Genomic DNA, 25,347 nt, shown 5'->3' on the forward strand with positions numbered 1-25,347 from the left:
AGTTGTACAGCAAGCTAATAGCAATGTCAGAACCATGAACTTCCAATCCAGTGCTTTCTGTTATAGCAGATTCCAATGAACTGGATAGACTCAAGAATTTTACTAGTGTCTTGTCTTTCAAGCAAAAAGATTCCTTTGCGATGACCTAGGGGGTGGGATACGGAGGGTAGGAGGGAGGCTCAAGAGGGAGGGGATATGGGGATATATGTATGCATATGGCTGATTCACTTTGTTGTACAACAGAAACTAACACAGTATTGTGAAGCAATTATATTCCAATAAAGATCTATAAAAATAAATAAAATTAAAAACTAAACATAATCAAATGATGATGATAAAAAAATAAAAAGCATTCAAAAGAAACAATAAAAAACTTACACTGAAAAGCCTGTTTCTAATTAACATCATAATTGGCAATAAAGTTATCCTTCCACTCAAAGTGGCTTATCACCTGCATTTCAAATTTAGAATAAAAAAGAAATTAAAAAAAAGAAATAAAGAGAATACCTTTTTAGTCCATCTTTTTACTCCATTATATCCTTTGGTTACCAGCTGTCTATGAAAAAAGCTGTTGAAGAAGTGAACCTAGAAAGACATCAAATACAAGCACTCAGGTTATATTAAGCTGTGCCAAGACTTAACTTCACAAGAAAATGGAAATTTTAAAATCCCTGAATGTAAGATGGACCAAAAAATGAGGAAAAGTTTCTTCTTAAAAATAATGACCAAAACATACATTAACCAGTTCAAAGAAGACTGTTTCAAATTTTCATTAGGATGACCTCACAGATGTGGTTGGTCTATAGTCAGAACTGGAATGGGGCAGTAAATAAATTACCTGAATCCAATCAAGTAAAGAAGCAACCTGATAAATCTCGTCAAATCAGGTGATAAAGTTGAAACAGGCTATGAAAGAATCAGGTAACAATTACTTTGAACTCAAGGGATGTGGAGTACAAAACTAACCCCATCTGAAGGATGTGGATTTGGAGACTCCTATAGTCATAACAACTATAAAAAGGCTTTAGCATGATCATTTCTAGCACTGAAAAAATTACCCTAGTCGTATGTAGTATCATGTCCTGCATCCTTGGCTTTTTCAAAATTCTGGCTTATAAACGAGTATGAGCTCACCTGAGACGGTAAACATACTACAGTCTTAAAGTGTTCACTCTAACTTTGACTCACTTGAGATGATAAAACTGTTCCCTTAGTGCTGAGGTTCTCAGGGTGTGGTCTTCAGACCAGCAGTATCAGCATCACCTGGGAACTTGTTAAAAGGGAAATTCTCAGGCCCCACTCCAGTCCTACTAAAACAGAAACTATGAGGGCAGGGCTCAGCAATCTGGTTTCTGAGGATTCTGATGCACATTTGTTTTGAGAATCACACAGTTTAAGATATTAATAAAAAAGGCTTGTAGTAGCTATCTCTAGACAGTAATCCTCAAACTTTGAGTCCTTCAGAATCTGCAGGGCTTGTTAAAACACAGACTGCTGAGCTCCACCTCCAGTTTCTGATTTAGTAGGTGTCGGTTAGATCCAAAACTCTGCATTCCTAGTAAATTCCCAGGTGATGCTGATGCTGCTGGTTTGGGGACTATACTTTGAGAACCACGGCCTTGGTTAAGTGTCCTTTTCATCCAATGAAGGTTTAGAATTAAATGTAGTGGTAATGAAGGGAAATTATACTCTTGAAATTAATACTTTTATGTTAAAAATCATCTGGTGTTTAAATCTAAACATACAGGTGTATGTTTAGATTTCTGATGATTAAGAGAATTTGACAAAATAGAGAATCTGACAGATTAGCTTCATGATACCAATTTAAAATGTATAACAGATTTTTGATTTTAAGTGGAAAGTTATGACATTTTGTCTTTATTAATAAAGTGTTGGAATCTGAGATTCATTATATTTACCTGTTTAAATTATTAGATTTATAAAAGTTTATAAAGTACTTGGAAAGGTTTTGCTTGAAATTAAAGCCTCCCCATCAGGCAATGTGAGTACTCAGAAAGAAAATTTAATATATTAAATTTTAAAAAATAGTAACTAAGCTCTTGAGGGAATTTTAGAGTTTAAGGGGGGTTAGTTTGTATTTAAACTGAGTATCAAAGATTAATCCAAGAAAAAGTGAAAATGAATACTACTTTACTACATTTTTAAAGGGAGTAATACATTAAGTTAAAGTTTTTTAAAGTTAAATTTAAAAATTCAAAGCAAATAGTCCTTCTTGTGCATATACCCACTAAAGAAAAAAAAAAGCCTCTTCAAGATATCAAAAAACACACCCATTCTGAAATAAATAAGCAGGAAAATACTGGCATCATGACTTTCTTATGCTGAAATGATTTTATAGACCTTATGCGCAATCCTAGCACATATCAAGACAAAAATCTCCTTTTAAAAATCTAAGAAATATCCAATAATTACATAAAGTTAAAAAAAAAAGCTTCTTCCTTTAATACACAAGGATTCTTTCTCCTAAAGAGAAAGTTTTCACTTACTTTGTCTGGGACTGCATCCATTATCAGCTCACCGTACATATTAATGACCTATAAAAAGTCAACATAAAACCAGCTTACTAATAACCCTATGCAATTCAGAACATCCACTCAGAATGAATAACATATTGCTACTGCTAAAAGTAATCAAACCTTTCCAATACTGTACTGCGTTAGTGAATGAGTCACTTCAGTAAGGAATAAAGAATCCTTGATTCCAAAAGATAATTGTGAGGCCAACCTAGAGGTTATTAATTACATTTTATTGTCCAACATCCTCTGCAACTTCCATGCTGAGAATATACAATACACTAACCTGGTCATTCAGCCAATTCTGACCATCCAGGGTTGCCAGATCATCCATATCCAGCATGTGCTTATTGTAGAAGATGCGGAAGTTGCATTTTTGATGTCTGGCCCGATAGTTTGTTATCTCCCTATTGATAAAAGGTTTTCTGAAACAGAAATATTTTGAAAGAAAAAGTAAAAAAAAAAAAAAAAACACGAAACAAAAGTTCAACTCAGTTTATTGCTAAGTATCCTTTTTTTTTAAATCAAGAGAAAAGTCATATAAGCCAATAATTTTCTTTTCAATGGCTTAACTTAAGCATCATTGACAAACCTATTAGAAAAGTCTTCATTAAAGACATCTTTTAATCTTCCAAGGACATCTTTTTCACTGAGTGGGACCAAACTGCCATACTTCTTCATAACCTCATCTAGGAATCCTTAAATAAAGGAAGAAAGAAAATTTAAGATGGAAAAGGCATTTTCAGCAAAGTCACCATCCCATTACTTAACTTACACACAACACTTAACATACATTTAACCTACATTACTAAATGCACTATAAAAAGAAATCTTTTAAAAGTTATACTTTGTTAAAAAAAAATTAAATGGATCAGGCCCTCACCATTCCAATCTAGAGAGAAATGCTCTAAGGCATCATTTCACATTGGATTTTTAAGCTACTGAAACTAAAGACTGACATTTTTCAGTATCTTAACCTTGGAGAAGAATCCTATCTCCCAAAGGTAAAACCTAAAGGGTTTAATCACCTAGTTAAATGTGTCTATCACATTTAGTAACTGAAGAAATTATCTTTTTTAAAACCACAATTAGAATTGTTGAGATCACTGTCATTGTATTTATTATTTGATAAAGGTGTGAAATTTCACATCTCATAACAAGGGACATATACTAAGGCATTTTTAATATACAATTTGATAGTTATTTTAATACTCATGATACTGCATAACCCTATGAGGTGAGCTAAACCTTTTGAAGTGAGCTTAACTGGGTAACAGCTGGTGAGGCATGTTTTAAAAGAGGAAACAGAATTAAAGAATGACTTCTTGACCAGGATACAGGCTAGTCTTTACGTCAACTTAAGTAATAGGTATATGCATTTTAATGGTTTCCAAGAGGATCCAATGAAGAAATATACCTAAAAATACGCTAGGAAATAAAACCAGGCCATTATTTCTAAGTAACTACAAAGAAGCTGAGGGAAGGCTTAGAGGCTCACAGAAGTGGAGATATGACTTAGGCTATCCACTGAGTGGGGAGTGGGGAGAACAACAGTCTGGCTAACCATCAGTCTGACAGTTAAGTCCACCGAGTTAAGATGGAAAAAATGAGGACTGTTAGCCACTTATTTTACCCAGCCCCCTTTCTAACTTCAAGAATGGCCTCTGCTAAGTATCTATATAAAATGGACAGAAATGATCACAACACAGTAACTGTCCTGGAAATGGAGTGTTTTGTATGGGGGAGGAGCAGACAAATGTGTGAAAAACCTATTTTCCTCCTGTTAGTCTCCCACCAGAGTAGCTCCCAACTTGAAAGGCTTAAGAGTACAGTAAGCAGGAAAGAGTTGCTTGCTTATGTCTGCTCCTGGTCTAGGCTTTAGGCATACAGAAGACAAAGGGAGTCTCATGTTCCAGTTTAGTCAGAGTAGGAGATGATGACTTGGGGCTTCTACACTAGGAATCCATTCGGCCTATGTTTGCCGATAGCGTTTACTATATCATATCTTACAGTTGTCTAAGCATAGTCTTGTGTCTACATGGGAGAATGGACCCAAACAGAAGATAAGGATTCCCAACATTTGAGAAACTGAATTTAAGGAACAAATTTTATACAAAAATATTGCCCCTAATAACAAAAAATTAAACTTTAGGCCCAGCAACCTTAATTGAGACTCTTCAAATAAGAAAGCAATCTCTTCTACCAATCGAATATGGACCCAATTCCAAATTTGTAACAAGAGGTGTCCTTGTTATGTTAACAATGTTATTTCTGAACGGCAGTGTTTGGGGGATTTTAAGTTATTATGTTTAAGTTGTTATGTTTTTTTCCTCTTATCCGTATTTTTGTTTTCACTTTCAGATGATAAACATGGATTGGTAATGCAGTAGAAAAGCCCTACCTGGATCTTCAAGGACAACCCTAATGACAATGTCTCACTGATGCACACACCATTATCTCACTAGGACCAGAAGTAAACAACAGTTAAAACGCGCTCATACTGAAGCCGGCGTGCCTAGAGCCTGTGCTCCACAACAAGAGAAGCCACTGCTTCTCTTGAGAAGACTGCGCACTGCAACAGAGTAGCCCCTGCTCTCCTCAACTAGAGAAAACCCGTGCACATCAACGAAGACCCAATGCAGCCAAAAATAAATACATAATTTAAAAAAAAAAAAAGCACTCATAAGCCAAGCACTAGCATACCTCGTTTCATCCTTATAACTATCCTATGTGTTAGACAGTATCCCTACTTTAAAAATGGAGACAGGCGGCTTAAGGAGGTTAAATAACTTCCCCAAGGACCCTTAACTAGCATATGGCAGAAATCAGGTTCTGACTGTAGGTTATGTGACAACAGAAACTGAGCCGTTAACGTCTATGCTGTGCCACCTCCAATGCAGGAAATATCTATTATCTCTTCTCTACAAAACAACTTAGTTCTTCATTTTACCTTTCCCTTCTAATACCCATGGGCCAAGAGTAACCCAAAAAACAGACTTCTTAAAATGAGAGTTATAGAATTCCCTGGAGGTCCAATAGTTAGGATTCCACGCTTCCACTGCAGGGGGCAGTGGTTCTATCCCTGGTTGGGGAACTAGATCCCACTTGCTGCAGGGCTCAGCCAAAAAATTAAAATAAAATGAGAGTTAAATTCACTATTTATCCACTTGTTTTCACCAAACCAATGAACCAACAAGGAAAATGCATTTGGAATATACAATTTCTTTTATTCCAGAAGTACTAAAATTTTAGTATGACCTAGAAGCAAAGGATAAAATATTAGGAAAAAACAAAACTATGAAAAATTGGAGTTCAAATTATATTCCATCTTGTAAGTACAAAAGGTAATAATGTGAAAAACAAAAGCTGAGGTGTTTTTTAGAAGTTAAATTACTCATCATGTTAAACCAACTGTGTTAGACAGCTTTTTCTTGCAACAACTGATATGGGTCACTTGGATCACATCCCACCCTGAAAGTGGAAGGGGTTCATTGTGTTGTGCACATATGAAATGCAACCACTTGGTTCTCCAACAAGATACAATACACATGTCAGAAAGGTCCCATCAAAAATAAGAAAGGCACAAAATATCTAAGAATAAACTTAAGGAATGTGCTTAAGTTTATTAAACTTATTAAACAAGTGAAAAGCACTACCAAATTCTAGTAAGGGACACAGATCAATAAATGGAGTAATTCTTTGGTTTTTAGACAGGAAAACTCCATATTAAAATGAATGCAATTTCCCCTAAATTAGTCTATTAATGTAATGCAATACCAATCAAAAGCCACTGTTTGTTCATTGGTTTAATTGAAAAACCAAATCCAAATTCATCTTGGGACAAAAATGTGAGAAATTCTTAGAAATTTTTGAAAAAGATTAAGGAGGAGAGGTGAATAGGGGCAAAAGAGAAGAGGAGGAGGGCCTAATCCCATCAAATTATAAAACCAAATAACAGTGATTGAAGCAGAATAGTGCTATCACAGAAACAGAGAAACCAACCAGATAGGAATCAGAATGGCAGGCAGCATCTCATAATCATGGGGAAAAGATGAATTAATCAATAAATAGTATTAGAACTACCAAGTAAATCTTTTGTTCACAGTTGAAATTCATTTTGGTGTAAAGAATGTAGGAATCCGGGCTTCCCTGGTGGCGCAGTGGTTGAGAATCCGCCTGCCGACGCAAGGGACACAGGTTCGTGCCCTGGTCCAGGAAGATCCCATATGCCACAGAGCGCCTGGGCCCATGAGCCATGGCCACTGAGCCTGCGCGTCCGGAGCCTGTGCTCTGCAACGGGGAGGCCACAACAGTGAGAGGCCCGCGTACCGCAAAAAAAAAAAAAAAAAAAAAGTAGGAAGCCATCTTTAGTTTTTTCCAAACACCTACATGTAAAAATAACACATTAATAGTCTAGAAAATAGGGCTGAATATTTTTACAAACTTGAAATGGGAACAAGCTTTAAGTATTTATGCTAGTATCAATACATGACCATAAACATTTTAAAATAAAGTGGCAGCCACCCCATAATTCCTTTAGAACTTTTATGCCCTAATGAACATGTATGTCTTAAACATGTAAGTAGCAAACTATACTCACTCTTCTGGAAGCTGCTTTTTTATATTCAATACATGGATTTTTTTCCCCTAAGTCAATTCAAAACAATCTAGTGGTCCATTAAATTGATCTGGCATATTTTAACCAATTCCGTGCTGATGGCCATTTGTTAATTTTTAGCTCTCTAAATAATGTTACAATTAAAACCCTCAATATATCCTTGTTCTAGTGTTTCCTTAGAACACACTTGCTAAAATTCAAATTTCTGAGGGAACTCCCTGGCGGTCCAGTGGTTAGGATTCCATGCTTTCACTGCCAAGGGCAAGAGTTCGATCCCTAGTCAGGGAACTATGACCCTGCAAGCCAAAAATTAAAAACTAAAAACATTTTCAAATTTCTGGGTCAAAGGACATTAAAACTTGCAGATTTTCACTTATGAATTTGGTTATCTATATTTACGAGATTTTAATGCTTATGGAGTCAAATTGGTATACTTTTATTGCTTCTGAGTTTCCTATCATGCTTTAAAATGTCTTATCAATATGAGATTATAAAAATGGTCTTGTTTTTTTTTAACAGCTTAAGCTATGATTCACATACCATAATTCATCCTCCTAAATTCAGAGTTGTACAACCATTACCATTACATAATTCCAGAACATCTGCATCACTCCACAAAAAAACTTTGTATGTATCAGCAATTACTCCTTATTCCCCCCCTCCCCACCCCCTGGCAACCATTAATCTACTTTTTATCTCTATGTATTTGCCTACTCTGAACATTTCAAAACGACAGAATCATATGGTATGTAGCCTTTTGTGTCTGACTTCTTTCACTTAGCATGTTTTCAAGGTTCACCCAAACTGAAATATATCATTCCTTTTTATGGCAGAATAATATTCCATTGTATAGATATACCAAAATTTTATTCATCTATTCATCAGTTGATGGATATTTAAGTTTTTTCCACTTTTTGGCTACTATGAATAATGATGCTATGAATATTTGTGTACAAGTTTTTGTTTATCTGTATTTGTTTCTAATTAGTTAACTTTTCAATCCACCTGGAACATATTGTGATACAGGAATCTATTTCTTTTCCTTCCAAAACAGCTAATCTGAGTACAGAATCCTAGACTTTCCTACCCTCCCTGAAATTTTTTAAAGTTGTCTTGTACAAACATAACACTACTGTTGTTGCAAAGTATTCAATTTGGTTTTGAAGAGAGTAACTTTCTGAACAAATACTGCATCAGTTTATGCAATATTTGATAAAAATATGAAACACAAAAGTAAATTTTGATAAGTACAATGGGCTCTTATTAAATATATAAATACAAAATGAGCATAATGTGCAGTTATATTAGAGAAGAGCCAGCATTCAGGACACCACAGAATATTGGCTAACACTACAAAGTCAATTAAGGGAGCATATACCATGCTGATTGTCCTATACTGATTCCTATTCTGATTGCTCTATTAATCCTGATTACTCGAGTTTAGTTCAATTTGTCTCTTCCATCGTGTTGGCTTTCTCCAGATGTTTGGTGATAGATTACAGGCTCATCTCTACTCGAATAACTTGCGGGTGGAGGGAAGGCTGTGATGGGCAGTAGCTTTTGCTCTGCCTTGAACTATTTTCAATGTGGGGATGCTAAGAACCCCCAAAACAGTTCTTCTGGAAAGGGTTGTTCTTCATTCTTGCCAGGCATTATAAGTAATGGGACAGGAGCAGAGGGGAATGTCCTGCCTCTCCACACCAATCTCCTATTCTTAGAATTTCAGTGCTATATGTCAATTATATCTCAATAAAATTGGGGTGGGGGGAGAAATTTCAGCTTGATAGCAGATATCCTCCTTGCTGATATATGGCACAGGCAGGGAGAGATGCTTTTGTGGAGATTTTCCAACTACTCGGTCTTTTACCATGGGTCTCCCCTTTCCTCTCCACCTCCACCATCTCCAGAAATGGTACACCCTCAGTGTTGCACCATTTTCCTGCACTAATCTTCCTTCTGTCACTGGGGCTCCCCTCTGGATCTCCCCTCTACTTTATGCCTTGTTAGTTTCTCAGTTTTTGATCTACCAAAACTCTCTTTGTTTTTGAGTATACAGATACATATGTTTTAAATATATTTTTCATAATTTCTATGGGTTTGGTAGGAGGAAGAAGAGATTCCATGGGCTTACTTCATCCTCGTAAATCTACTATTGGTTTCTGACAGATATTCTTTACTAAGTGAAGGAAGTTTTCTTTATTCCTAGTTTTCAAAGAGATTTAAACACAAAGGAAGCTAAGCTTTATTATCAGGCTTTCAGTACTTGGTGAGATACCATGACTTTTCTCTTTTAGCCTATTAAAATAACTACATTACAGATCACTAAATGTGAATTCTGTAAAAAATTCTTGTCTTCACGTTATGCTACAGTTTTACTATAGGACACAGTCAATTTATCAACTTTTTTGGAAGTGCTACATATATATTTGTAAGTTAATTGGTATTTGTGGGTAAATGCTAACTTTTTCAGATTTATGAATCATGGTTCTGCTAACCTCCTAGTAGGGAAATTTGTCTTCATTCTAGGACAGCATAAACAACAGAATTTTTTTTGAAAGATTTTCTAGGACTCTGTACTTTGTCATTTTGTGAGGAAAAGTTTTTCATACATACTTAATGGTTGAAAAAGCAAAGTGTTCAGAATTGTTTAAACCACCAAGAAGTAACTCTCCTAACTCCCCAGAAAAAGCCATTTATAACAATTTGATATATCTGTCCAGATATATCCTATACAAATGCATGTGTACACATATATACATGTACTCGTTATGTGCACATGTATCTTTTAACAAAATGGCCTCCTTCTGTTTTGCAACTTGCTTTTTTCACTTTTCGAATTTATTCTTTAATAGCTTCATAGTATACTGCCTGGATATGCTGTAATTTATAGGTCCATAAAAACACTTGCTTTGGTTGTCCTCAGTGTTTTACTACCAAGACAATACTATAAGTAATGTCCCTGTACAAATATATTTGTACTCTTTTATATCTTGGCTAAATTGCAAGAAGGGGAATGGGTCAAAGACTGATACTGCCATATTATCTTCCAGAAGTGTTTATACCAAATGACTTCATGGGGTAGATTTTGACAAGATGACTTTAAAGCACTATGTAAAAACTTGAAGCCATAATGTAAAGACAAATAAATTTTACTATATAAGAACTGAAATTCTCTGTTAAGCAAAAATGTCATACACACAGTCAGGGTACTGAGGGCTTTTACCAAAATTTAATTTAACATCTTTAAAACTAGGCCAGGGGAGGCAGGCTCGGACGGCCCAAGGAGCTGCAGCCGCCCTTCGAGCCCTCCTTGCCGACACTATGCTCCAGTTCCTGCTTGGATTTACTCTTGGCAATGTGGTGGGAATGTATCTGGCTCAGAACTACGACATACTTGAAGAAATTAAAAAGGACGTGGACGCCAAGAAGAAACCCCCTAGTTCATGAGGCCGACTCTAGCACTGCCTCCTGGATAAACTGATTCTACTGTTCTTGAGGGCCTCCTTTACCATCTGAACCAAAAGCTTTTGTTTTTATCTCCAGCCTCAGCAATTTTCTTCTTTGCTAGACCCTGCATTGCCTTACACCACAAATGGGGCCACAAGTTAAGAACAACCCTTACTTTTCCAACATCCTCACTTCTTCCCTTCCTCCTTCCAGCCACTTGGGAGGTCCTGAGAATGGAATTATGGTGCTAGATTAGTAAACATGACCTTTAACTAGTAGTTTCTCCCTTATTCTTTGGGATTTCTACTACCGTTTTTTTTCCGAAAGAAAAAATGATGAGTTTTGTATAGCTGATGAGATATAAATAATGCTGATTTCACAGTCTAGCAATTATACTGGGTGTTTAAACCTTTGGTACTAAATTATGTTGTTTCAAAATAGTAACTAAAATGAAAATCTAGAAGCCAGTTTCTGGTGAATTATCCACTAATTTTATATTGTTGTCAGGAAGCTCCACAGTTGCTAATTTAACCAATAAATCAATTTGCTATTCATTAACCAAGAAACTCTGTTCTGAGAACTCTATCAGGAACTCGGGAATTTAAAAGTATTTAAAGTAATGGCCTTTGTCCTCAGTAGAATTCATAGTCTCGTATGCATGTTTTTCTTAATGGTGCATTTGATCTCGCTCTATTCTCTCATAAGAATCATACTTATTTTATTATAGGCACATTTTACATTACATGGCAGATAAATGAGAAGCTGTCTATAAAGGAAATTTTATACCTTTTTACATTTAAAAAAATGTATTTACATTATAACTTTATAGTGGTTCTCATTAAAAAAAAAACTATAATGATGCTAAGGACCTTGAGGGTAGGAATCAGTGTATCCTGTTTGTTGCCACATTCTTAGAGCCAACAATGGTACATAGGAGCTTCTCATATATTAAATAAAATATAAACAATCCAATAGAGAAAAAGGCAAAGTAAAATTATATACAAACAAAAAATGGCAAAGACAGAAAAAGATGTTCAAACTTTAAATTTAAAAAGGCAAATTAAAACAAAGAACTCTCTTGTGATCTATGAGACTAGCGAACTTTAGCAAATGCAAACGGGTTCAACTTTTTAGAGGGCAATTTAACAATTCTCTTAAAATTTTAAGTGTGATTATCCTTCCACCATCATTTCTACTACTAGGAATTTAACTTACAAAAACAACCATAGAAGTATAAAGAAGTAATTCCACTGCACCATTGTTTATAGAGGGAAACAACTAAAAGCAACACAAGTGTCCGTCAATCAAAAACTTACTAAACTATGGAACATCTATATAATACAGCAATATAAAAGAATGTCTAAATGCTTAAAGGGAAATCCATGTGGGGAAGGACCAAATAGGACTCTCCTAGAAAGGATAATGGACAGCAGGTGTGGGCCAGAGATTGAGGGAGAATAAAGGAAGAGTGCATACCAGAAAGGCAGATTGACAGCTGTTCATCATCCACTGGAGAGGCTTTTTGACTGTTCTTCCCACCTCCCACTTGATTTTCTAGTTTGAGTCCACTGCACGTCAGAGGAGCCTCCAGTGGACTTTTACAGTAAGGGTGGTCCAGCAACTTAGAACTAAGAATGTTCTGCTTGAAAGATCCATCCTCATCCATCTGGCATGAACTCTCATCCTGAACAGTCTCTTCGGACACAGGCCCATCTACACTACTCACAGATTGATCTGCCCCAGACACTGACAGTTTTACTCTGTCATCATTGACAGTACTTGTCCGATTTTCCTGACCCAGAGCCATAACTTCTCCCTCGGTTTCCGAGATAAACATGTTATTAGAATGATGTTCTGGTAAGGGGATGTCATGAATCAGCTCTGTACACTCCCACTTAGGAGAGGAACAGGGTGACTGGTCCCAGATGTATGTGGCACTGCCATTCTGTTGGTCAGGGAATGCTTCATCTAAACTAAGTTCCTTGCCCAAGAGAGGGCTTCCTTTAGTGTGGCCATCAGGCACATGAGAGTTCTTTCCCTTCACCACAGCATTGCTGTCCATATCTGGAAGGTATGGTTGATGCCGACAAGAAGGGTCTTTAGGTTCTGGGGAAGGGAATAAGCTGCAACTGCCACCCTCACTGTTCTCCCTAAGGGTCTCTTGATGGTCCCCAGTGACCTGCACCCAGCTTCGCTGGGCTTTTTTTAGCTTGCAAACTTTGCTTTTTGTTCTGAAGTGCTGGGATCTGAGAATCCTGTACCGAAATCTAATCATGGATAATTTCTCATACATCATATGAGGAGATACTTTTATTCTTCTATGTTGATTAAGTTGGAACTTTCTTGGAATCAGGGGTCCCCAATTCCTGTGGTGCTCCAGCCCTCGGCAGCAGCCATAACAAAAGCGCTTTCTCTTATGGTTGCTCAAGGTGACCACAATTGTGCCACTCTCACCTGGACTCTGGCTCTCCCCATTGAACTTCATAGGAGGATCAGAAGCTTGTGGCTCCGTCCTAGGTCTGTGACCACTGGCCTGACTTAAAACACTATTTGCTGGTATGTCAGTGGCTGCCTTCAAGAGACTTTTCTCTCCAGAGTATTCATGATCAGAGTTCTTTGCTGATGATAGCAACTTCTCTGCTTGGAGTTTCAGGAAGGTCCTTGAGGAGGAAATGAAGTGTTTAGTGTCCTTTCCTTTCACTTTAGAGGACAAAGTACTAAGATTCTGAACAGCCACATTGGACTTTGCCTTAGCAAAAAGGGGTTCATCCTGGATCCACGTTTTCTGGAATTGAAGGGCCTTCTTTCTGCACTGGAAATGCCTTAAATGCCTGCTCCAAGTAACTGGCCTTCCCAACTTGGCTTTCAGAATGCACAACTGTTGGTGAAAGTAGAACTTCTTAAAGCCTCCAAACCCAGTATTCCATTTCTCAGAAAAAGCTAAGTGGATTCCTTTCCTCCACAGAATTTTCCTCTGTTTTTTCATTTTTCTGATGCATAATGAGATCTGAATGCAGCTGTAAAGAAGAGAAAGAAAATTTACATTTCTACCCTAAAAATAAGGTCATAAAGATACATTCACTGGCTTCCCTGGTGGCGCAGTGGTTGAGAGTCCGCCTGCCAATGCAGGGGACACGGGTTCGTGCCCCGGTCCGGGAGGATCCCACATGCCACGGAGTGGCTGGGCCCGTGAGCCATGGCCGCTGAGCCTGCGCGTTCGGAGCCTGTGCTCTGTAACGGGAGAGGCCACAACAGTGAGAGGCCCATGTACCGCAAAAAAAAAAAAAAAAAAAAAAAAAAAGATATATTCACAGCAATATACATTAGAAAATTGAAAAAAGCATATGAAGTTCAATTTATACTATCAGACATAATGAAATCCTACCTGATCAAGGTTTTCCCCACAATGAAAATGAGGGATAAGGGAAGACATGAGTGCTCCAACATGACCCCATTTTGCTGTACCTGCCTCTGATAGAAACAAGTTTCAAGAATCATTTCCCAATATGCAGCCAGTTTCTGATGAAGCAGAAAGGGCAGGGAGTCAGGAGAGAATTTCTAAGTGTTGACCTTGTTTCTCATTAGCTAAGTGACTTTAAGCAAGTCACCCAAATTCTGTGTTCTCATTTGTAAAATGAAGGATAGAGAAGGGAGAGGGGACCAGACACCATTTAAGACTGAGTTCACATCAAAACAATTTGTTCCATACAACGAATTTTCTTTTAAAGATTTTTTTTGATGTAGACCATATTTAAAGTCTTTATTGAATTTGTTACAATATTGCTTCTGTTTCATGTTTTGGTTTTTTGGCCACAAGGCATGTGGGATCTCAGCTTCCTGACCAGGGATAGAACCCACACCCCCTGCATTGGAAGGTGAAGTCTTAACCACTGGACTGCCAGGGAAGTCCCATACAACAAATTTCAGAAAGGAAAGGCAGGGACTTTTATTCTGTACAGTCATCCACAGGCGGACAGTCAATATATGCACGCAATATCAGTACTTCAAGAGGAAGACCGACCAGCCTCCTCTTTGTCAGTCAGTCAAAGACTTTCTGAGTGACTATGAGGAGACAGGACTCTATCAGGTGCTCTCAACCAGTTATGGTTCTGGCTCTCAAGTAAGTATAAGAAAAAAGAACCAATACAAGTGTGTGTGTGTGTGTGTGTGTGTGTGTGTGTGTGTGTGAACTTTAGGAACACACTTACAGGAAAGGGTAGATGAAAATGATAGTCAAAACCAAACATGGTTTGGGACTTCCCTGGTTGTCCAGTGGTTAAGACTGCACTCCCAATGCAGTGGGACCGGGTTCGTTCCCTGGTAAGGGAACTAGATCCCACATGCTGCAACTAAGAGCCCGCATGCCGCAACTGGAGATCCCGCATGCCGCAACGAAGATCCTGCGTGCTGCAACTAAGACCCAGCACATCCAAATAAATAAATATTAAAAACAAACAAACATGATTTCCCCTCAGACTTAATAAGATCTAACATTACTGAAGGCTCTTTAGCCTAGAAAGAAAGGCACCAGCCACTGCAGGTGGAAGAGAAGAATCAAAAACCAATATCCTAATTTCAGCCTACTAATAACTTACTAGGAAAAGCTGTATTACCTTTCTGTGCATCAGTTTTCTCTGGGGGCGGGGCAGAGGGGAGAAGAGGACTGAACACATGTTTACTTCTGCTTCCTTTCCAAATCCCATTAAGATGACAGAAATGCAGTTTTTAAAAAGGCAAAACCTCTCAGGGACAATGACAACAAAAAAGGAGACGAGCAATAAAACTGCTGAAAGAAGAAAGCAGATGAATGAGTGATAACAGACTTAGCCAGCCAAAAGAGCTGAAATCTAAGCCAGCAGTAGGGGAAGCCAAGCAGCAAGTTACAGGACCTCAGAAAGGCTCAGGAACCAAGAGCAACAATACCTATGAAGGTCAGGGAATGGAGGACAGCTGAAAAAGGAAGGACTGGTTGAAAGTCTGAATAAGAAGCAATTAGACTCTAAGATCCCTTCTCCTACCATGGCAGATGATCAAAGTTTCACTTACTCAAGGGAATGAACTAGAACAGTCAGGCACATCATGTACAACTGAGGGCAGGGGTACAAACAGGAGGATAAATCAGTTTACATAGGGAATTTCTCCCCAACCTCTTTCCTCACTCAGCTCCCAGAAAAGTTTATACCCCAAAGGAGGAGATCAGTTCTGGGGGTGGGCAGGGGGTTGGGTAGGGATAGATCATTCAAAAAGACCAACAGATACTGATATTTGGGGATGACACAACTACACAGGCCCAAACAATTACCCCAAAGTTTAAGAAGCAATGAAACCCCCAAATCCCTCCCCAACTCCGCATAGCAGGTAACTGTCCCTCCCCAACCCAAGATTAGAAGTTTCTCCTTCAGAAAGGAAGTTCTGCAGACAAGGGGATCCCAGGAACAGTTTGAAGATGGAATTATATATTGAATATAAGACCCCACAACACTTTCCCACTCATCTCCCAAAACGCTGGCAGTCTGTCTTTCCCGTCCAAGCAGGAGATTGGAAGATTCTTCTTCAGAGAAACTGATTATTCCACAAGAAAATATATAAGTACAGGTATGCCCCCACAGAATGGCCCAGCATGGCCCACAGTGCACCCCACAAGTGACAAGTCCCACCACAAGCTCAGAACCTCCAACCAACTTCTTAGTGGTCAAAAGACAGCATAACTAAGAATCACCACACTTCCAGGGATAAAAAGTAGACAAAAACAAACAGATAAAAAGCAAAAGCATATTTAGAGAAGTCAACTTAAAAAACCTGAGAAGGGGAGAGAAGGGAAGTTATTGTTTAATGTGAAGAGCTTCAGTTTAGGAAAATTAAAATAGGTCTCAGGATGGATGGTGGTGATGGTTGCACAGCAATAAGAATGTATTTAATGCCACTGAACTGTATACCTAAAAATGATTTAAATGGTAAATTTTATGTTATGTATATTTTACAATTTTTTTTTAAAAAGAGAGAAGAAAAAAAACCCCAATGCTATCCTCAAAGAAGAAAACATTACATCCACTGGGGAAAAAAAGAATGGGATTTTTTTTTTAAAGGAACAGTTAAAAAAATAAAGGAGCTTAGGACACTTAAAATAGCAAAAATGAAAAACTCAATAGAAAGTAAAGGGCTAATATTACTAATATTTAATATCTTAAATTGAGGGATAAAGGAAAAGGCTGATGGAAAAATGGGAAAAAGACATAATGAAACAATTCACAAATAAATCTTTTTAAATGGCCCTTAAACATAAGTAAAGATGTTCAACTTCATGCATTAAAAAATTGTCAAGGGGGTTTGGGAGATAGGCAAAATGGGTGAAAGGAGTCAAAGGTACAAACCTCCATAAATAAACATATAAACAAGTCATTCATGACGATGTACTGTACAGCATGGTGACTATAGTTAATAATACTGTATTGCATATTTGAAAGCCGCTAAAAGTAAAGCCCTCATCGCAAGAAAAAAAATTTGGGGGGTGGGGAGCTAAGTATGGTGATGGATTTAACTAGACTTATTGTAATTATTTTGCAATGTATACAAATGTTAAACCATTATGTTGTACACCTGAAACTAATATATGTCAATTATACCTCAAAAAAATTTGGCAAAAGTTATAGCAACATGTTTTGTTGGTGGGAGAAAAAAGACTTTCATACTGTGCTGGTTGGGAATACAAACTGATAAAATCATTTTGGAGGGGAATTTGGTAATATCTAACAAAACCATACAAGTATTCACCTTTTAATCCAACAACTCCACTTTTAGGAATTTACCCTGAAGATACATCTCCAATAATAATGAAAATACATAGTACATGGTTATTCACTGCAACACTGTCTGTAATTGCAAAATACTGGAAACAACCTAAATGCCCATACATAGGGCAGTGGTTGCATAAACTATGGTTCATCTGTACAATGAATGAAGCTGTAACAGAATAAGGATAAGGTCTATGAACTAACATGGAGTAATTTCCGGTTTAAATGAAAAAAGCAGAGTTCAAATGAGTATCAATGGTAAACCACTGCAATAGTTTAGCCAATGTACAGTTAGGGAGAACAGTCCACACAAGATCACCCTCACTTCTGACAACAACTGAAAGTTCAGGGAGTTTCCAAAACCACCCTCAGGTCTGATACTTTGTCAGAAGGACGCACAGAACTCACTAAAAACTGTTAATAGTTATGGCTTATTACAGCTGAAGACTGTGGATTAAAATCATCCAAGTGAAGAACTATATAGTGCAGAGTCTAGGGGAAGTAACAAATGAGGCGCTTCCATTTGTCCTCTCCCCATGGAGTAGAGACAGCATTACTTTCCCAGCACCAATGTGTGACAAAGTGTGACAAGAACTGCCAGCCAGTGAAGCTCACCTAAGCCTTGATGTCCAGAGTTTTTATGGGGGTTCATAGGCATAACTGATTGCCCACACGACTGAGCTCAGTCTTCAACCCCTCTGGAGATCGACTGATATCAAAGTCATTACCCTAAATCACACTGTTGGTTTTTCTGGCATGGCCAATCCCCATCCTATATCATATTGTTAGATTATCAGTGACCCAAGGCCCACAGGCAAATAAAGACACTCCAATCAGACATAACATTCCAAGGGTTTAGAGATTACCTCCTTAAAGCCAAGGATAAAGGCTTTCTTTTTGTGCAAGGTTAATTCTTTTCTATATTATATATAGCCACCTTTCATAAAAGAAAAAATAAGAAAATATACATGTATCTGCCCTTTTGTGCCTCCCAAATAAATTAATTAATAATATAAAAATCAGGGCTTCCCTGGTGGCGCAGTGGTTAAGAATCCACCTGCCAACGCAGGGGACACGGGTTCAAGCCCTGGTCTGGGAAGATCCCACATGCCGCGGAGCAACTAAGCCCGCGAGCCACAACTACTGAGCCCACGTGCCACAACTACTGAAGCCCACACGCCTAGAGCCCGGGCTCTGCAACAAGAGAAGCCACTGCAATAAGAAGCCTGCGCACCGCAACAAAGAGTAGCCCCTGCTCGCTGCAACTAGAAAAAGCCCGCATGCAGCAACAAAGACCCAATGCAGCCAAAAATAAATTAATTAATTTAAAAAAAAAGAAAGTTAAATGTCAAGCTTGCAAGAAGGAAAGCAATCCAATTTATACAACAGTGCCTCAAAACAGGTCAGGAATTGGCAGCAGGAAGTTCTGTAAGTGGGGTGTGAACATGGTGCTAAAAACAAGAGGATAAATCAAATCATTTAGATACCCTTCTACTCGCCACAAAAACCAGCCAACTGCCCCTCCCTGATCCTTGCAGAAGCCTGGAGTGTTACTTTCTAGACTAAAACAGCACTGGCCAACAGGAGTTCTGCAATGATAGAAATATTCTGTATCTGCCCTGCCCCATATGATAGTCTCTGGAAACATGTGGTTACTGACCACTTGAAATGTGTGTAGTGCAACTGAGGAACGAAATATTTAATTTTACTCATTTAAATTTAAGTTGCTACATTTGGCTAGTGGCTACCACATTGGATAACGCAGCTCTAAAGGAAAAACAAAGGATTCCTGGACTGGAAAACATCTGGTCCAGTTGAGAATGAGGGTACCATACTGAAAATAGTTGAGTTAAATGAACATGAGTGTTTACATACTGAATGCTAAGACCTCTACCATTTCCCCCAGTTTAGCTACAAGACTGTTGACAACCCAGCTTATAAGCTCCAAGCAGGAGATCTGAAGATTCTTCTTTGGGAAATCTACCTAGCCAAAGAAAAAAGACAAAGATAATACTGTTGAAGGTTCTCCAATAAGAGTCCAGCCAGAGTACCCTAAAATCAACATATCCCAAGCATGAACTCAGAGTACATGTAATTAAAATTAAAAGCAACCTCCACATGGGGTCCCTTAACATTTCTGCTCCTGTATTCTCGGCCATACTGTTATGTGTTCACCAAATACCAACATTCCTTCAAAGATAAAATAGGGAATTCCTTGGTGGTCCAGTGGTTGGGACTCCACGCTTTCACTGCTGAGGACCAAGGTTCAATCCCTGGTCGGGGAACTAAGATCCCATAAGCCATGGGGTGTGGTCAAGTCATAATAATAATAAAATAAAGAGCAAAGCAAATATGGTTTTTAAGAAAAAAGATAAAACACACACACAAGGGAAACAGAAGTGAGCTTTCAACTCTTATTAGATACTCACTGACCCTAGGACAGCCTGAAGTCTGAACAATCCTTGAGGGGTTCAATATTTATTTGAGTAAAATTTTGCAGTGCAACCACTGTACAGATTAACTGAAGCATCACTATGAAAAAGTTCTTTCTCCTGTAGGTAATAAGAAGTAATGAGAATAGCTGCTGTGTAGTGAATAAACAGGGGAGAGGTTATCCGCCCCCCCCCAAAAAATGAGACAGAATGAATGGTTTGTAGTAGGAAACAAGATTAAAAACAAAACAAAGGGCTTCCCTGGTGGTGCAGTGGTTGAGAGTCCGCCTGCGATGCAGGGGACACGGGTTCGTGCCCTGGTCCGGGAGGATCCCACATGCCGTGGAGCGGCTGGGCCCGTGAGCCGTGGCCACTGAGCCTGCGCGTCCGAAGCCTGTGCTCCACAACGGGAGAGGCCACAACAGTGAGAGGCCCGCGTACCGCAAAACAAAACAAAACAAAACAAAAATAAAATGTATTGCCCATTGGCATCAGAGGACATGAATGAACCATAAAAAGGTCCAGATTGAGAACTGGAGACTTGTACATTTATGGTACCTACTGGTGATAGGTACATTCAGCTAACACACATAAAGCAGATTAAGTTAAATATCCAATTTTGGTCTCAAGTCCTTACAGACAGAGAAGACTGCCTCAAGGACCAGCAAGTGACTTCTAAACTCCACTTCTCATGGGGTCTTCAAGTTGTCACTACCCTCCCCCTGCCTTTATTTCTGTTAAATCCATAATATCAGTTTACATTAAAATTGTGAACCCTGGGTTCCCATTTATCCTTTCTCAATACCTCTACTTGAAAAGTGTATTCTGTCAGAATCTGAAATTCACCAATTTTTAGGCTTCAGAATTAAGGTATTTCAGACACAAAATTAAAAAATTTAGAGGGACTTCTCTGGTGGTCCAGTGGTTAAGACTCCACGCTTCCAATGCAGGGGGCTCAGGTTCAATCCCTGGTCAGGGAACTATGATCCCACATGCCACACGGCTTGGCCAAAAAAAAAAAAAAAAAAAAAAAAATTAGAGACTCAGTGACTTGGTTTTTCATCTTAAACACATACCATATGTCTCTCTAGATGCTGAATTTATAGATTACCTCTCTGTTAACATGGCTTTGTTAATCAGTGAATTCAGAATGCCCTTGTGTCATCTGGTTGTAGGAAGTTAACATGCTATAAACAGGGTCATTTTTAAAAAGAAAATAATTCAGCATCTTCCTTTAGAGGATTTGTGATGTACGGTCCATTTCTGGCTCTACTAACACAGCCTTTTCATCGTTTCAGTGATTCTTATTCAAAGAATAATTTGCTAATGAATGTATCTCCCCAAAAGAGAATGTTCAACTCTGCCTGATCTATTACCTTAAGAATGCTGAAAATATTAACCACCCCCCTAAAAAAATCACGACATTTTCACTGTAATGGGCAAGAAAAATACATATGAGGCACTGTTACTTCCTTATCAGTTCATCCTTTCTAGATATCTATCAAATTCTTTAAATCAGTGGCACGGTACAATTAACCAAAAAAGAAAAAGGGACTAAAAATTCAAGGACAAGCTTAAGGCAATACCAAGAGCCTCTGGTTAAATCAGGTGTTTATAAGGCAATTAGAGAAGTTATAGGGCTTCTCTAACAGTTCTCAAATTGAGTTCCATAGGAAGCTGGCTAGTGACACAAAATAAGAGGTCATGCATACCAGCATTGTGGGGGATGGTGGTGGAGAGAAACCTGTGGACAGTACAGTGAGTTTATGACAAGCCAGAACAAAAGTGAAAATATTCTTTAACTGGAATTCTTCCATGGTTTATGAAGGCTTGGCATAAAAGTCTACTAAGAAACTGATTTATAAAATGATATGGTCTTTATATAATTCTGCCAACAACAAAAAAACCTGAGCAACATTTAGTAAAAAATTTTACTGTAAAATCTAATACTTTCATTAAAGAGTATTAAGGAGTCTAATTGCATAGGGAACTATGAAAACAGAATTACATAGAGCTACTGACAAATGACTTTTTTCCCCTTCTGTGCTCTCAGAGATACAAAACCTGAAATAGTACTATTGATTCAAGTAAGGTTATTTGTTAAGGAAAGGAAGAAAAAGAGAAAGAAATTTAAAAAGCATAGGCAACAGGGTTTCCCTGGTGGCTCAGTGGTTAAGAATCCGCCTGCCAATGCAGAGAACATGGGTTCAAGCCCTGGTCCGGGAAGATCCCACATGCCATGGAGCAACTAAGCCCATGTGCCACAACTACTGAGCCTGTGCTCTAGAGCCCGCGAGCCACAACTACTGAGCCCAGGCACCACAACTACTGAAGCCCACGTGCCTAGAGCCCATGCTCCGCAACAAGAGAAGCCACCACAATAAGAAGCCCACGCACCGCAACGAAGACCCACTCGCTGCAACTAAAGCCCGCGCACAGCAACGAAGATGCAACGCGGTCAAAAAAATAAATACAATAAATAAATTAAAAAAAAAAAAGCATAGGCAACAAACTAATTGACACTTCACCTCTCTGAGCCTGTTTATAAACTAAAATCTGCGTTTTCAAATGGTGAATATCACCTGAAAAGCTTTTTAAAAATCGCAAATACCCAGGTCCCATTTCAGATCTATTAAGGTGGTGTCTGGGCATCTGGGGTTTTGTTTTAATTCCCCAACTGATTCTGATGTCCCTGCAGGTTTTGGAACCACTGGATTAGATGACCCTCAAGGTCCCTTCCGTATCCATGACTTAAAATTCCAAATTGACAATGCTGTGTCAAAGGAACTGAAGATTGCACTTCATCATGCTTCACTGAGCATCATCACACTCCAATGAGGGAAGGCAAGTATCCTTAATTTGTCTGACCAAGCAACTGTAAGAACAGGTGCTACTCACTCAAGTCACTGATTGCATCTCCCTTCTCCCCTCCCCAAACACTTCTCTTAGGGTCTACTTAAACTTCAGAGCAGGGAATGGTCTTCTCTCACCAATACAGAGAAAGGTATCTCCTCATATTAACTTAGAACTGTAATGTTCAGCCACTCAAAGGATTCAAGTCCTTATATTTATTCTCTGAACATTTTCAATTAACATGAAATGCTTTAGAAGCAGAGGGAGGAGTCCTCAGAAACGTGCAAAGAATTCCTTCTAAAGAGGGCCAAGGTGTGAATGAAGCCCCTCCCAGCTTTTCTCCTAGAAAGGGCCCACTAGACATACTGAGCAAGAAGCAAAACTGATTTAGGTCATCCCTCATACACTAATAATGTGTAATCAATAAGCATGAGACCTCTGGGTGACTAGGAGCAACTCTTTTCTTTCTAATGCTGCCCGACCCAAAGCAGAGACTGCAGTTAGCTTTTAACCACAAGATCCTAGTATCTCTTCTGGCACCCTTCTCCATACCAAGCGTAGTTATTCTGGGTAAAAGACATAATTAAGAACCTACCATTAAGCGTCCTGGGTATTCTTAAACCGACTTTAACCTGATTCCCAAAATATTTCATGATTAACGTTCTGCTTTCTTCATTTCATTTAATTCTCCCAACTAATTTATATAGGTATAAGAAAGTTCCACTTTATATGGGTTAAAAATGTCTACACAAGATTAAAGCCACCAGCAAGTGGCAGGCCAGGATTTCAATTCTGCTTTTCGAACTCCAGCTTTTCGAACTCCAAGTCCAAAACCCTTATCTCCGACATCCTCTCCGCACCCCTCCTCCCCCAAAAGAGTGGTCATACACTGTAACGGGGGTTGATACTGCCTAGCATAAACAGAAGGGAAAAACAGGCTTCCCACCGCCCAAATGTTCAATTGTGCCATACCCGTTCACTAGAACAGGGTCCCAGGAGTGTGAGGATGGAACCAAAGGCAGGAAGGAAGCAGAATTGTCCGAACAAATAAAACCCAAGACGGCAGGAGCTGGAGGACCTCTACCAGCAGCTCTTCCGCTCAAAGATTCCCCCGGCTTCAGGAAGAGCGGCCGGGGGCGCTAGCCCTCTCCGCTTCTGCGTCGTACAGCTCGGACTGGCGAGAAAAAGGGGACACTGGTCCCTCGGGACGAGCTCCTTCCCCGCCCCCAGAAAGGCACAACAGCGCCCGGGGAGAAATCCGCTGCCTCTGGTTCGGCGGTGGGGGAAGAGCAGCGCTCGAGGCCTCCAGGCCAGGGTGCTGAGCTGGCGCGCACTGGCGCGAGAATGGCCAGCCAGCCTGGTCCGTCAGTCATTCGCCGTATTTGACACCCGGGCTCCCGCTTACCTACGTCCCTCGCTGCCGGCACCTGCCCCGCCGTGGGTCCAGATACTGCGGCAGTTCGGACTGCGGCCCCGCCTTCGCCAGCTTTAGGGGGAAGCCCGTCAGCCAGCAGACGTCCGGCCTGCTTACAACGGCCACAGCCGCCGAGCTTCCTCTGGAGCCACTGCCGAGAAGCCGGCGCTCACTTACAACGTCACCTTCTTCGGTGCCCTTCCGCCTCAGCCCCGCCCGCGCCGCGTGCAGGGGACGGGGGAGGGAAGCAAGGGCTCGGCGCTGGGGGCGTGGCCCCGCCTTCCCTCCACTTCCGGCGGCGAACGCTCCCCCGCCCGCCCGGGACGTCTTTCTGACGATCCGCGCCCCTGGCGTCAGGACTCCGCTTTTGGTCGCGGACTCGGCTCTTTCCTCGTGGCGCGTGAGGATTGTAGAAACTGCGATCTGAACATTGCAGAACGGGTTTGAGACTTCTTTACAGCCTGCTCTCAAGTTTTTAACCCCCATAGGGCTAAGGCAAACCGTAGCTACTATACGGCGTCTCCCTCCACTAATCCTTTTTCCCTTTGGTCAAAAGCGAAGGACCACATTCCTGCTCTGGCTGCACTTTGAGGCCTGGCCCAAGCTTTTCTTCTCTGGTTTTTCCATGGTGATCTTTCCCCTTGGCATTGCGATGTGCCTCTATATCTCTGACCCGCCTCTCCTCAACTGAGAACACTTCCCCAGGAGGGCAAGAACCTGGTCTTATTCACCATTGTAGCCCCAGCCAGCACCAAATAGTGACTGGACTACAAGTGCTTAGTAAGTCTGTGCAATAAATCTATTATTCTTTTTCTGAACAAAGAGGAAAGTGACTTCAGTCTGTTATATTAAAGCACGATTCTTTCAACAAGCATTTTTTTTTTAATGTGAACATGAAGTAATATTTCTCTTGCAAGCCCTCAGTCTAATTGTGGGGAGACATACATAATTTTAATACGATATCCTGATAGGTGGAAAATATAATAATACTAGATTTATTGTGGAAGATGAATTCAATTTTGGCCATATTCGATTTTTGGAATAGAGTGGAGATGTATACTATGGAATACCAAGGGTGGGGTGCCGGGAGCCTTGTGCCCCAGGCACAAGCAATAAGGGTGTGCATTGACTGTAAAGAAGGTTAAAAAAATAATAAAAGCGACTACAGTGTGGTTTGCTTTTAATCATCACACGTGTCAGCAAATTCTAACCAATGCCAGTGATAAAGTAGTCCTTTACAAACAAAAGCTTTTCTTGG

General features: G+C 39.5%; 2 protein-coding genes across 5 annotated transcripts in view; one reads left to right on the plus strand and one right to left on the minus strand.

The window, feature by feature from the left end:
* The window catches only part of SENP5 (SUMO specific peptidase 5), a 41,306-nt gene extending 17,082 nt beyond the window's left edge, over positions 1-24,224 (minus strand). For 3 of the 4 annotated variants that reach the window (XM_060150357.1, XM_060150356.1, XM_060150358.1), the window contains exons 1-6: positions 24,081-24,224; positions 12,076-13,616; positions 3,127-3,232; positions 2,821-2,959; positions 2,508-2,555; positions 508-585 (exon numbers count right to left, since the gene is read on the minus strand). In XM_060150357.1, coding sequence (XP_060006340.1) covers positions 508-585; positions 2,508-2,555; positions 2,821-2,959; positions 3,127-3,232; positions 12,076-13,585 — 1,881 coding nt within the window. In that variant the 5' untranslated portion in view covers positions 13,586-13,616; positions 24,081-24,224. The remainder of the gene's footprint in view (positions 1-507; positions 586-2,507; positions 2,556-2,820; positions 2,960-3,126; positions 3,233-12,075; positions 13,617-24,080) is intronic. The other variant, XM_060150360.1, reaches the window with a different exon arrangement.
* On the plus strand, positions 10,412-10,951 carry LOC132520557 (short transmembrane mitochondrial protein 1-like). The gene has a single exon (XM_060149289.1). It carries the CDS (start codon positions 10,474-10,476, stop codon positions 10,597-10,599), a length of 126 nt encoding a protein of 41 aa, XP_060005272.1. The 5' UTR covers positions 10,412-10,473; the 3' UTR covers positions 10,600-10,951.
* Positions 24,225-25,347: the final 1,123 nt, after the last annotated feature.

The sequence above is a fragment of the Lagenorhynchus albirostris genome, chromosome 5, assembly GCF_949774975.1.
Source record: "Lagenorhynchus albirostris chromosome 5, mLagAlb1.1, whole genome shotgun sequence".
Classification (NCBI taxonomy): Eukaryota; Metazoa; Chordata; class Mammalia; order Artiodactyla; family Delphinidae; genus Lagenorhynchus; species Lagenorhynchus albirostris.